Below are 14,783 nucleotides of genomic sequence, written 5' to 3'. Positions count from 1 at the left end.
AAATGTTCGGAGCTGTCATACAATAAAAATCGGAATTCTCATTTGAACTGAGTTACCGAATTCTAATATTCTTCTCTAAAATGGCAGAAATTCGTGGAAAGCTCAACCGTGTTTTTCGAAGAATGGATCAGAGAAGTCACGTTCTGTACCTAGTTATTTTTCCAGTACCATAGTTTTAAACTATAACTTTAAACTGTAATAACAATATTATTATAACCATCAAATTAGTTATAGACGTCGAAATCTGATCTGAAACGACTACAAATAATGATAGTAATACAGAGGAAACTGGTTCGGTAGATGCGCCCGGGAAGTAGTTGCTTTTGAACTGTTTGATATCCTTCAGGGGCGCTTGAACAGTCGTTACCAAACAATCGCTATCGACTGAGTCTTTAGATTCAACCCATACATCCTGATATAACTGTAATGACCTTTGAAACAACAGAAATCTCTCGACCCACAAAAAAAAATAAAAATTTGGGATAAGCTTGGCCTAGTTTGTTTTCTTTCATTTATTCTACTACACCTACACCTACTGTACATTATTATTTTTATAATTCCAGTATTTTGTATCATACTTTATATGGTTCCTATATAGATTTTATTTTAATTTCGTGTCCACTTTTAAATTAAGGCATCATTATTTTGTACCTTCCTAGACGGGCAAAAGTAGTCAGATTGTCGCAAACGTTTAAAAACATTTACGGTGGAGATATAAGCTACATTCATTGGAAGAGTTATTTTGTTATACTTGTACAGAGTGTAGGCTGAATCATTAATGACTGGGTACTAGGAATATAAGATAGAATACAACAAGTAGTTGTAAGGAATACTTTGAAGTTAGAACTGAAGAAAAATTAAATTATAAAAGATGCCAAGTCATAACATGATTCGTAATTCCTGAACGGATCTCTGAGACCAATGATTTGGCAAGTTGTGGGAGTGTTCATTTTTAAGTTTACACTTTCTTTATACAAAAAACAAACAAAACCTTTCTTTTTACCGTTACAGACAATTACTCTAAGATTTAAATGAAAATCATTATCAATGAGAACTAATTAAAATAATACCGTAAAAATTAAGCGAACAATTAAAACGGTGAGTAAATTTAAAATTAGCGCTAACATGACCATCTGTTTGTCCGAAACCATGAAATAACAAAAAGTTTTGTCATTTTAACGTTATGTAAGACAGGATGTTGTTCTTTAAAACCTTCGGCGTGTATGTGGGCGTAATTAGGCCAGGATACATGGCAGGTGAATAACCTTTCCTGCGTTCGTGCATTTGTATATTTTTATCATATTATTAATAAATGTGGGTTGTGTTTACTGATAGCATCTATAGTAGGTTATGGTTTGCAGAAAATGCGAATTGAAATAGTTGAAATCGAAAATAAAATTGAATTATATTATTGATTCTTAAAATAGAGATGTTCCATTAAATCTCTGGCTTATTCAATCTTTTCACGCTTTAATTAATCAAAAATCTAATGGTACTTAGTCTACCACAAACACGTATGTTTAAACCCCGGACATTCTAATTTGAACTTAACTGCTCATGTATAAATTTGTCTTAATGCACAATCAACAAATGATAAAGTAAATTTTATAATAATATTTAAATTACAATATGGTTGATAGATGATAACTTTAATGACTTTTATCTAAAGTATAACAACATTACCGAACAATAATTAAAAAACTAGTTTTCACATATGTTTTACCAGCATGGTGTAATCGACTCTTTATCATGAGTAAAAACGTGACGAGGTGCTTATGCTAATTATTAATCTTAACTGACATACTTTATGAAATGAAATTTGCATTATATACAAGCTTAAAATAGCAATACTACTAAATTTTTTTAATGAAACAAGATGTTAATCAGCAGCCAGTATGAAAGACTTAGTTTGTGAAAAACAAAGTTGAATACAGAAACTATTCGAAAACCATTACCGTAAACACTATTATTCATTTCATAAGCTTATTAAATAAATAAACATATCTCCCTTTCTAGAACAATAACAGCTCTCTGACCATAAGCTATGTAATTTCTGAATAAAACTGCTGTAGTCAATAAAATGGGTAGGTTAACCTTAACCAAATTAACCCTTGAAAATAGTATGTATATACAATATTAAGGTTCTGGAATGAGCTCCCCTCCACGGTGTTTCTCAAGTGCTATGACATGTCCTTCTACATACGAGGCTTTTGGAGAGTTAGGTAGGGGCTTGGCTCTTCCCCTGGCATTACTGACGTCTATGAGCGACAGTAACCACTCATCAGCAGCGAGCCATATGCTACTAGGCCAACAAAAATAAATATATATTCGATTTCTGAATTCACAGTTCGCACAATGTCGAATGCAACTGTAAACATAAAGTTCCAGTGGGGCTTGAAGTCCTCAGATCCCGAACAACTACCAGTTTTGGTCATAGGGCAGTCAGGACATCTGAATCAGCTTTCTTGGAGTGATGTCCGCTGTAAACTTGAGCCCAGAGTCACTGAGGAGGTAAGAGATTGATTTTTTTTTCTGTACCACCAGTAATTATTCATTAGTAATCATCAGTAATCAAGTAATCATTAGTAATCATCATCACTAGTTGTGTGATCATTGTCTTTTATGTGGCACGTCTGTTCACCTACAATCAATCTGCTTTTACAGTATAGTATATTTTTGGGATAATATCATCTAGGGACAAAACAGTAAAGTTTTGACCACATCAAAATAATCTGTAACTATTTCCACATAATATAAGACTAAAATAATTTAAAGGCACTTTTTTTTTTCAGTTCTTAGAAATATATCTATGAATACTTTGAGAGAAGCGGCAACACACATAATAATGCTAATACGTGAAAAAACTTAAAATCTTGTTATTTGTCTTCCAGGCATGGAAACGAGGTCTATCTTGTGTATCAACATCACCGGGTGAATCCTGTGAGCTGTGGCCTCGAGCCGTGACATTGGCCTCGTTACCAGCACGGCGCTCTCGTCATGCAGCACCTTCAAGGGCTCATGCCCTGGCCAAAATTGTTAGAGCAACTCAGCGTACTACCGATGAGGCTATAGTGGTCAGTATTTATAATTTAATGGTGGTAATAAAACACAGAAAATTGGTATTGGCAAAATTGCACCAGAAAATTTATTAGGGATGCCTGTATATAGGCTGTACAGTATGCGGTGAGCCAGTTGGTTTTTGTTTTTCCTACCTATTCTGGTAGATTTAGAGGGCTATGCCTGCATTACCGAGCGAGTAGGTGAGCTCACGGGGCTCTAACCTGTGGACGTTGCTAACACTGACCCTAGCAAGAGCAGTGCTTCGCAGAATCTACCACCGGATCGGAAACGCGACCCACTGAGAAGATCCGGCGAGAAACTCAGTGGGCTATGTCTATGGGTTGATTCACTCGTCGAGCCCTTCGTCGCAAGCGACGGGTTCGACGAGGACGGTGACCGGGGAGCCCCGCGAGCTTACCTACTAGTTAAGGTTACGCTGAAATAGCCTCTCAAGGCTCTCAGCTTAGGTAGGAAAAAAATTTATTAGTGTTAAGAGTGTTAAAAGGTCGCGCTCCCCCACAGCTGGTGTGCCGCAAGCGCGACGTGTACGCGAGCTGCATGGGCATCGCCCGCTCCTACCCGCTGTACCACGCGCGCTCCTCGCCGCCGCCCGCGCGCGCGCTCTCCGTCGAGATCCTGCTCGTCGCCGAGGACAAGCTCGGTAACTCTTATTTTTTTTATTGCTTACATGGGTGGATGAGCTCACAGCCTACCTGGTGTTAAGTGGTTCCCGGAGCCCATAGACATCTACGACGTAAATGCGCCACCCACCTTGAGATATAACTTCTAAGGTCTCAGTACAACAGCCACTCACCCTTCAAACCGAAACGCATTACTGCTTCACTTAGATGGGGGAATAAGAACTAGGGGTAGAATAGGGACAAATCTGGGTTGTTACAATGTTTTTGTGAGATTTAAATTTATTGAATTGAAAAGGACTAGTGTTTATGAATATTAAATAGATTAATTTAGTCATCAGAGTTTTGTAACGAAACTAAGAAAAGTTAATTACCTAAAGGTAAGTACCTATCTAACAGCCCTATCAAAAAACGCTGTTATCCCCATATGTGACCCGATTCACCCCAAAAGCCAAGGTGGATCAGGTCAAGGTAGTTTTTTAAGTTTTTCAATAAACTTTGTATAATAATGTTGCATATGAAAATTGAATCCTCCAGAACCATTTTATTAGTATTACCCTAAAAACTGCTGAAAATTTGTGCTGGAATTGGAAAGGGTCCCATTTCCCCGCCCCATCTACTGTACTACCGTCTAATGTAATGCCCCGTGCTCGTATCGTGGACTCGATACTTTTACATTACGAATTCGATAGACTTTTGTGCTTCTTTTTTTATTTTATTAGTTAGATGTGTGGACGAGCTCACAGCCCACCTGATATTAAGTGGACATTTACAACGTAAATGCGCCACACACCGTGAGATATAAGTTCTAAGATCTCAGTAAAGTTACAACGGCTGCCCCACCCTTCAATCCGAAACGCATTGATGTTTCACGGCAGAAATAGGCAGGGCGGTGTTACTTACCCGCGCGGACTCTCAAGAGGTTCTACCACCAGTACCTTGACGTGCTGTAAGCTAACTGGTTTCACGATACCCTGTTCTAATTAGCTGTTGTTATCTCCGCAGAAGGTGAATCCGAAGACGAGGGTGTGGGACCCACAGACCCGTCGCTGCTGGACGGAGCGCTGTCCCTCGAGGAACTGACCACCATCCACCAAGCGGCCGACGCTACTCGCCTGGCCGCCAGGATCACCGACACCCCTACTAATATAATGAACGTCGATAAATTTATTGAGGTCAGTTGAACCACACACTAGGACCCTTATTGGAAATCGAGTTTGAAGTCGCCGTGGCCTAAAGGATAAGACGTCCAGTGCATTCGTATCGAGCGATGTAACTGGTGTTCGAATCTCGCAGGCGGGTACAAATTTTTGTAATGAAATAAAATCATTTTTTCTTACACTATTTTTAATTCAAATTTATTAAAATTTATTTTCTATTTTTTTGTTGGTTTTTTTATCAAAGCATATTTTGTTAGTTTTTTTAAACTATTATTTATTTTTCATTTTTTAGTTGAATTTCAAATTTTTTATTTTTTTTATTATTTAATTGTCATTGGTCCTTAATAAGTATAACAAATTTCGAGTTAATCCGACGTTTTGAAGGGGGTCAAAATCATGTTCAAAGATTCCGTTGCATACTAACATTACATACGTCTGAAGCTAATAAAAGCGTATTAAAAATACAAAAAATTACTAAATAGAAAAATCATTGATATTAGGTACAATTTAGTAAATGTTTGTCGTCGCATCCAGGAAGCGTGCAACGTGGCCAAGGAGCTGGACATCCCGGAGCCGTGCATCATCCGCGGCGAGGAGCTGCGCGCGCGCGGCATGGGCGGGCTGTACGGCGTGGGGCGCGCCGCCAGCTGCCCGCCCGCGCTCGTCACGCTGTCCTACGCCGCGCCCGCCGCCGCGCGCACCGTGGCCTGGGTCGGGAAGGGCATCGTGTACGACACCGGCGGCCTCAGCATCAAGGCGAGGGTGCGCACCGCCAGCCTTTCTCGCAACTTTTTTTCCTACCTTGCTGAGAGCCTTGAGAGGCTGTATCATGATGATAATATTAATTTATCCCCAATGGGAAAAGCAAAGGACTTTAGTCCATACAGCCAGGTCTTGTTCTTGGTAACAATTGGAGAATTTTGTTAGTTTTAAAGGCCGAAGCCACGTCTTCATTGTTCTTGATCGTAAGGCCGAAGCTATGTCTTGTCTTATTGTTGTCATATCTTATTATTCTCGGTCATAAGGCCTAAGCCACTTCTTGGATGTTTTGAATTGGTCGATGTCAAATCCATAAGCAAGAGGCTATATCAGCGTAACCTTAACTAGTACAGTAAGTGCGCGAGTTCATGTCCATCCTGAGGAATGCGATAGTGCTGTGACCTAGTTAATTATGGCAATATCGGTAATAACTATCAATTTAGTCAACAGCTGTCAATTTGGTTTAATGTAATTTAAGGTAATTTATGAAATAAAATAAGTAGTAGTAGTAGGAGTAGTAGGTAAGTAATTACTTATTTATTTCTAATAGATATTTTTTTTTTTAGTTCCAATTCAATCACTAAAATTAAAGACAACCGACAGATCAGAGTCGGAATCAGTATGTATCCTTTTTCAGTAGGTTTTTTTTTCTATCTGAACTTGTTGGAAGCGGAGTAGTAATGGTTAAATAACACAATAGCGTTAGCGTAAATTTTCGATATCGATAAGCGCGCGTCACAATCGTCACGGACAACACTCGACGTCAGACAAATGCGGGGAGGCGGGTGAACGTGGGGCGAGCTGTCCCCCGCGCGTCGCCTCTGGCCCCGATGGACATAAACTCGCGCGCATACTGTAGGTGAGCTCACGGGGCTCAAACTTGACGACGTCGCTAACACTACCCCTAGCAAGAGCAGTGCTTCGCAGAATCTACCACCGGATCGGAAATGCGACCCACTGAGAAGATCTGGCCAGAAACTCAGTGGGCTGTGTCTGAGGGTTAATTTACTAGTCGAGCCCCTCGTCGCAAGCGACGGGTTCGACGAGAACGGTGACCGGTCTCGCACCGCCACGCATTATCTTCTTTATTTTTTGGCTCCGGCACAATTTGTGCATTAGCCAGTGTCAAGTACCCTAAAGCCGGTAGAGGCGAGTAAATTAACCCACAGACACAGCCCACTGAGTTTCTCGCCGCATCTTCTCAGTGGGTCGCGTTTCCTATCCGGTGGTAGATTCTGCGAAGCACGTCTTTTGGTAGGGTTCGTGTTAGCAACAAGCTCAGATTTGAGTCCCGTGAGCTCACCCAGTGACGCTGATATGGTCTCTCAAGACCATCAGCTTAGGCAGGGAAAAAAACCGTAAAATAGGAGAATCGGGACACTTTTAAAGTTAGACATTGATTTTTATCGTTTCTTTTTTGTAGTTATAGTAATAAAACGGAGATTTTAATAGTTCCGGAGGTGTACATTTTTATATAAGATGCGTTATTATACATAGCTCATTATAAAAACCTAAAAAAAACTAGCTTGACCCGATTCACCTTGGCTTTGAGGTGAATCCGTGCCTCTACAGACTTGGAGGACCATGTAACAGCTCGAGATAGGAGACTTGACAATTTACATCAAAAAATAATTATCTTGATTTGTACAGGCCTCGATGGTGGGCATGAAGGGCGACTGCGGAGGCGCCGCTGCGGTGCTGGGAGCCTTCGCCCTCACCGTCAAAGCGAAGCCCGAGTTTAACCTGCACGCCGTTCTTTGCCTCGCCGAGAACTCCGTAGGACCTAACGCCACGAGGTAAGGACTTGTAGTGGAGAACAATAACATAATGTACAATCTCAATGCAGTCAACTATATTTAGAATTTATATTAGGTTATGTATCATCTAAAAAATTACTCATGAACATAGAGAGAGACAGAGAGAGAGAGAGAGAGAGAACATACTTTATTGCACACCAAAACATAATTAACATTAGAAAACAGTTAACAAGCAGATACGTTTGTACAATAGGCGGTCTTATCGCTAAAAGCGATCTCTTCCAGACAACCGTTTAATTATCCGAAATTCTGGACAGATAAAGATATAGCAGGTATGTTGCGGTGTACTATTAACAACTCATTATTAAAGAAAATACATACATACAATAAATATATATATATATAAACACAATATGAAATCACCATATCTTTTATATTCCAATATACTTACATACACATAATAAATGAACATACTAAGCTACTTACTGACTGCGTGCCAACTCTGCAACGCTTTTATAGTGGATACGACATCCCTAGATTTATCGGGAACATTCCTGACAAGTCTAGCACTTTCGATGCGTGTTTCCGCTATCTGACAACAGATGGCGTTGTACTTCCCGAGTGTTCTAGATGTTACTAGATCGTTTGGTAATCGTTTCGGCTATTCGGCGATAGATGGCCTTAACGTTACTGGCGTAACATTACCATTGACTTTTTAAACCTAGTTTCATTACACCCATTTCATGAGCTCCAGCTGACCGTGACCTGATTGTCCGCAGGCCTGACGACGTGCACACCCTGTATTCTGGACGCACCGTCGAGATCAACAACACGGACGCCGAAGGTGAGGCCGCCGACGCTTTCTTCGCCAAGTTTATACAAATGTTTGAAGTGTGACCAAAAATTTATTGAAATGTTAAAGTGGATTTTTTTTCTTTTAATTTTTTAAGTATGGCAATTGCCTTCTTGCGATGACAATGTTGCCAGTGTCTAGTCTATAAAAACGAATTGATGGAAATTAAATGAAACTCGATAATGAAATATTTGGAAGAACTCGTAAAGCCACGTTCAAGGGCTTTGTTTTTTTTTCGACATTTGTGCTCTCACACAGATGTTAATTAAACCTTTAAGGAAATCGTTATTGCACTAAATTAACGAAATGAAACAATAGACACAGAATTCCGTAGAGGAGGGAGGGTAGAGTCGCAGCTAAGGGCGTGGGTTGGTTCTGTTGCAGGTCGGCTGGTGCTGAGCGACGGCGTGGTGTACGCGCACCGAGACCTCAAGGCCGACACCATCGTGGACGTGGCAACACTCACCGGGGCGCAGGTAGCCGCACCTGGCAACACTGAGTTTTACCTTACCTTAACCTTTAAACAAATTGATTTTTATTTTTAATACGTTTTTATTAGCTTCAGACGTACGAATCGTAAGGTAAAAAAATATGGAAAAAAAATTGAAAAATAAATAATAGTTTAAAAAAACTAACAAAATATGCTTTTATAGAAAATCCAACTAAAAAAGCGTGGGGTGCATAGTATTGGTAGTTATAAATATTTTATTTAAATATATGAGTATAAGGGTTATTTTGGTAATATTGTTACGCGCTGGGGTTTGGGATAAATATTTTTTTTCCAAAGTACAACTAAAAAAGTGTATTCAACACTTAAAACATTTTAAACACTTCACAAACACTTTTAAACTCCCAATTCGCTTGTTCCGCTTCGCTTCAGGTGATCCGTTCGCTGTTTCGCTTCGAGTAGTTCCGATTACTGACTGACTGCGTGCTATCTCTACAACGCTTTTATAGCCCATACTTCATCCCTAGAATTATCGAGAATATTCCACACATCTCTAGTAGTAGTTTCCGTTATCTGTCAATAGATGGCGTTGTACTTTTCGAGCGTATCAGGTGCTACTAGATCCTTCGATATTCGTGCGACTATTCGGCGATAGATGGCGTTACTCTTACCGGCGTAACAATATCGTGAAAAGCACCCCACGCTTTTTTACAAAAAATAATAATTTTTTCTTACACTATTTTTCAATTCAAATTTATTAAAATTTATTTTCTATTGTGTAGTTGGATTTTCTATAAAAGCGTATTTTGTTAGTTTTTTTAAACTATTATTTATTTTAATGGACGGTTCAAATTGTACAAATGAAGCTTTAAGATAAGTTTGAAGTGGTCGTTTGCAGGGCACGGCGACGGGCAAGCAGCACGCGGCGGTGCTGTGCAACGGCGCGGCGCTGGAGGCGGCGGCGGTGCGCGCGGGGCTGCGCTGCGCGGAGCTGGCGCACGCGCTGCCCTTCGCGCCCGAGCTGCACTTCGCCGAGTTCACCAGCTGCGTGGCCGACATGAAGAACAGCGTCGCGGTGCGCACCCATACCCCCTTCACACTACATACTACTTACCACCCTCATTTTGGAATATCACATTTTTAATACATTTACATTTTTACTGGTGTTAAGACCTCTTGTGAGTCCGCGCGGGTAGGTACCACCGCCTTTTTTTTTTTTTTATTGCTTAGATGGGTGGACGAGCTCACAGCCCACCTGATGTTAAGTGATTACTGGAGCCCATAGACATCTACAACGTGTAGACGCGCCACCCACCTTGAGATACAAGTTCTAAAGTCTCAGTATAGTTACAACGGCTACCCCACCCTTCAAACCGAAACGCATTACTGCTTCACGGCAAAAATAAGCAGGGCGGTGGTACCTACCCGCGCGGACTCACAAGAGGTCCTACCACCAATAATTACGCAAATTATAATTTTTGCGGGTTTGATTTTTATTACACGATGTTATTCCTTCACCGTGGAAGTCAATCGTGAACATTTGTCGAGTACGTATTTCATTAGAAAAATTGGTACCCGCCTGCGGGATTCGAACACCGGTGCATAGTTTCAACACGAATGCACCGGACGTCTTATCCTTTAGGCCACGACGACTTCAATTACCTTACCTATTTCCGCCGTGAAGCAGTACTGCGTTTCGGTTTGAAGGGTGGGGCAGCCTTTGTAACTATACTTGAGACCTTAGAACTCATATCTCAAGGTGGGTGGTGCATTTACGTTGTAGATGTCTATAGGTTCCAGTAACCACTTAACACCAGGTGAGCTGTGAGCTCGTCCACCCATCTAAGCAATAAAAAAAACTACTCACATTTTTTTTATTGCCCTTATAGGCAGACAAGCATACGGCCCATCTGATGGTGAGTGGTTACCGTCGCCCATGGGCTTCAACAATGTCAGAGGCAGAGCCAAGCCGCTGCCTACCGCTTAATACTCTCCACAAGCCTCGTTTGAAGAAGCACATGTCATAGCGCTCGGGAAACATGACATTGTAAATCTCAAAGTCTGTTTGTTCGTTTGTCCTTCTTTCGCTTTAAAACGAACCAACGGAATGATACGATGTCACAAATAAAGTTTAATTAAAATTCTGTCAGCAGAGTGAAACAAGGCTACCTCTACCTCATCCTGTAAAAGTATCTCTTCCCTGCAAGAATCTACATTAACACTTTACCTAAATGACGCAAGCAAAGTCGCTTGTGATAACTAGTTTTATACAGCTCGATATAATAACATGTGTATATATGTGTGTAGCAATCCACGTAAATTCTACATGAAGATAATTTTCTAAATATCTTTCTATTGCAAGTAGACATTAGAGATCACAGCGGGTTATAGTTCTGGTGACTTAATAATAACGTGCGTGTTGTCCCAGGACCGCAACAACGCGCAGCCGTCGTGCGCGGGGCTGTTCATCCTGGCGCACCTCGGGTTCGACTTCCCGGGACAGTGGCTGCACGTGGACATGGCCTCGCCCTCCGTCTGCGTGAGTACCGCCCTCGGCTCGGTGGCGCCCCCAACGCTACGTGGGTTCGATTCCCACGCTTACCTACTCTATAGTTTGGTGCTCTAGATCTATATATATATAGGCGCTGTTCGAACTGTATACAAATTTGAGTTAACTTTTACGCTATCGAGAACATTATAAAATTCGCATTAAGAACCTTAGTTCTCACGGTCCAAGGAATCCTAGTACCCTGGTAACCGATCTGGTAGTAAATTCATTCGCCAAGTTTCTTTTGGAGGCGCTCAGGTAGCTGCTAGCAAATCCGACCCCTCCTGGCTGAGTCCCCGCTCGCTCACCTGACCTGGTAAAACTGGAAAGGCCTCCGGGCCACCAGTGATCCCTTAATCATAAAAAAAGGAATCCTAGTTTGGGCTCAGTAAACGTGTCTTTGTCTCTGGTATTATCCATCTGGTCGTGAGACTTTGTCAACAATCTGCGAGTTACAACTAAGCTGTACAGTCCGCGCGCGAGCTCCGAGGATTCGGGGGCTGAGGAAGCGGGCGGGCGTGCACCGCGCCCGACCGTCGCTTCAGGATGGAGGATTTTGTCGAATCATTTATTATTGAAGTACGTGAGGAGAGTGACATCAAGAGGAGAGTACATCAAATTCTTCAACCACTGATTAATCTGGTTGCGAGAGTAATTAATAAGATTTCACGTTCATTTTGTTCAATAAGTATCAGTTCCTTAAATTAAATTAAATTCAATGATCAATTTATTTATTTTCAAATACATAATACCTTCATAAAACTATTTTATAATTTACACTCGCACGGAGGCTTGAGATGTGTTAGTATCGATAGCGCAATATCGACTTACAACACTAGCTCATTTCGTCAGCATTCCTAAAAAATCCTCGGTGCTCGCGCGCGGACTGTAGTCAGTACCAGCTCACGAATGGTCCTTACCCCCCGCAGGGCGAGCGTGCTACCGGCTACGGGGTGTCACTACTGGCCGTGCTGTTCGGCGCGCGCACCGGGTCCCGCCTGCTGCGCGCGCTTAGCCCCCTCGGTCGACTGTGAGCACCGCCCCAGGGTCACCGGTGCTCATCGCCCACGCGTGTGAGTACACTAATCAAAAGAAACGCCCGGACGTACGGGACCGGGTTACGGTGGAGAAACAACAAATTAGGTACAATTTATAGTTTTTTATAAATCTATTTTATAGTAAGCATAATAATTAACTTTATTGGTTATTTTATGAATAAAACCATCCTGACACTCTAACGCTGGCATGCGTGCGACAGTAGATGATGTCCAGAGACCGCGTCGCTAAGGATACAGAAACACGTACTTTGAATGTCGATAAGTATAGTACGTCGATGAAAATAATATTGTTTAATATCTCAAAATCTAATATTAAAAGGCATTTGAAAGAAGAAAATGTGTCAAGTTACGCGATCCCGCGCCACGTACACGGCCGCTCTGATTATAACCCGAAGTTTCAAAGGGCTCAATCAGCACGCAATGTACAGCATCGATTTTGATAATATTGTTTTAAGTCAGTCAAAATGTTCATTGGTTCATGTTATTGACTATGTCAGTAGCCGGTAGTAGGGAGGCCCGACCTGACACATATCGGTCGGGAAGCTGGCATGCCTTCCGGGCTGGAAGACCTCATGCCTCAAGGTAACGGCCCAACTGGCGTTAAGTGATCACCAGTGATCACCGGAGCTCACCACAGCCCGAGTTCCATAGCGACGTTGAAACCAGTTCGTACCCTCAATTTAGCATCGGTATGATTTTTTGTATGACACAGCGATATAGCGCATAGATATACAGTAATGCCCCTTATAACACGGTACCCTTATAATGTATTTTCATATAACGCGATTTCAGTCCCTAGTATAACACGGGCATTCCCCCATATAACGCTGGGATTTGTAACGTTATATTTCTGTACTGTGAAATTTAATATCTGTACAGTTCATAATGAATTTGGCGTACCTTTGCACATTGTGTCAATTGTGTTGTTATAAAAATAAATTAAATTAATTTATTCAATTTTTGTTCCTAGTTTTTGAATTGTAAAAACATTGGCATTATTGTATTATATATGTACATATATATTTTTTGTATATAACGCGTTATATGGGGTCATACAAAAGCGTTTTTTGTGAATACTACAACGCGTTTCCTATAACGCGGAACCAATCTACCGTGTAATAGGGGGAATTACTGTAAATATAAAAAAAAAAAGGTCTGTAGCGAAGTGTCGCTGCCAGCAACGCGAACCAACGAGCTTCTTAAGAAAATAGAGAGTACTAAACAAAAATCAGATTTTTTTTATTATTTTTTTATAATTATTATCCATTATATTTATTTAGGTACAAACATAATTTTGTTCTAAACGACCTTCCAAAATGAGCGATGTGGGGTGATAATATTTTAACATTAATAATTTTTGTATGCATTTGATCCGCATTGAAAAAGCGCCTTAAAATAAAACGAATAAGCAATATTAAGTAATTTAATTAATGTACAATAAAACTGTTGTTTGTAAAATTGTTACCATCTCGTTCAACTTATACAAAATGTAATGTTGTACTATATTAATGTATTTGTAAGTGAAAATAGCGTGGGAAGTATTTTAATGCTTATCTAGAATACAGGGTTTTGTGTATCCTTCAACTATTTGAGTCGACTATTATCAAAGCCGGCAATGTGACTTTTGGACAATTATTGGTAAATCAGAAAAACGAATTATTGACTTTGTATTCCATTGGCAGCCACAAAACTCTTCTGAACGAGATCTTAGATAAATAACAGGTTAAGTATTAACCTTTATTTAATGCAGGTTTTGAACCGTATTCTTTGAAGGAGACGATTATATTCAAATCAATCTGTATTGACATATCAATAACATTTTCTTGTTCAAATGCACAGATTGCCACCTTTGATAATAGACGACTCATTTGTTGTTCAAATCTGAAAAATAATTCACTTGCTGATTCATTGCCTTAATGTGATGAATTAAATAAAAAATCTGTTGTTTTTCAATTAAAGACCATGAATATATTTAGTAGCCAAATTAAAAGGCAGATTTTTTTTTTTAGTAATAAGTAAATAAATGTGTTCCATCAGAACCAAGTCGCAGTGTCACCTTATATTTTTATTAAGGAACTATGTGGTATTACCGATCACTATTCTAACATTTTATTCTTTTTTTTTTGCAAAATAAAAAACTTAATATTTGGGTAGCCATTGTTGTTTTATTCCGTATGATATGACCTAGGATACGCGTAGATCCGCTGAGAGGTACTTATCATCGGCAAATATCTTACTGTTAATGTATAGTATAAATGAGGTCCGTCAGCGCAAAAGTGGTCTAAGCTTACCATAGTTATTATGGAGATATTGAGATTTGAATTTATCTTTACAATACTTCGCCAGCCAAAAAATACGTCCAAAAATAATGTTTACAAAGGCATCTGTTATCTGTGTGAAACTTGGGCGATTTTGCATCAAAATTTATTATGTATTAAATAAATTGCAATACATAAAGACGAATATGAATTGTGGGTTAAGGCACTTTTGCGCTGACCGCCT

The 14,783-nt window shown here is 40.3% G+C and overlaps 1 protein-coding gene across 3 annotated transcripts; it reads left to right on the top strand.

Annotated features, from left to right (window-relative positions):
- Positions 1-906: 906 nt before the first annotated feature.
- On the top strand, positions 907-14,434 carry LOC101741003 (probable aminopeptidase NPEPL1). 3 transcript variants are annotated; one of them, XM_038017927.2, is made up of 12 exons: positions 907-1,098; positions 2,348-2,511; positions 2,892-3,074; positions 3,583-3,721; positions 4,704-4,873; positions 5,393-5,620; positions 7,268-7,413; positions 8,154-8,218; positions 8,612-8,703; positions 9,574-9,750; positions 11,104-11,214; positions 12,153-14,434. In XM_038017927.2, the coding sequence occupies exons 2-12, from the start codon at positions 2,356-2,358 to the stop codon at positions 12,255-12,257; spliced, it is 1,572 nt and encodes a 523-aa protein (XP_037873855.1). In that variant the 5' UTR covers positions 907-1,098; positions 2,348-2,355; the 3' UTR covers positions 12,258-14,434. The 3 variants fall into 3 exon arrangements, with proteins under 3 accessions (XP_037873855.1, XP_037873854.1, XP_037873853.1); XM_038017926.2 differs by lacking the exon at positions 907-1,098 and adding an exon at positions 1,109-1,256 and having other exon boundaries at positions 5,393-5,614; XM_038017925.2 differs by lacking the exon at positions 907-1,098 and adding an exon at positions 1,109-1,256.
- Positions 14,435-14,783: the final 349 nt, after the last annotated feature.

The sequence above is a fragment of the Bombyx mori genome, chromosome 20 (genome assembly GCF_030269925.1).
Source record: "Bombyx mori chromosome 20, ASM3026992v2".
In the NCBI taxonomy this organism is placed as follows: domain Eukaryota; kingdom Metazoa; phylum Arthropoda; class Insecta; order Lepidoptera; family Bombycidae; genus Bombyx; species Bombyx mori.
Note: the sequence above shows the minus strand (reverse complement) of the source record. Positions and strands in the feature narration are given on the sequence as shown.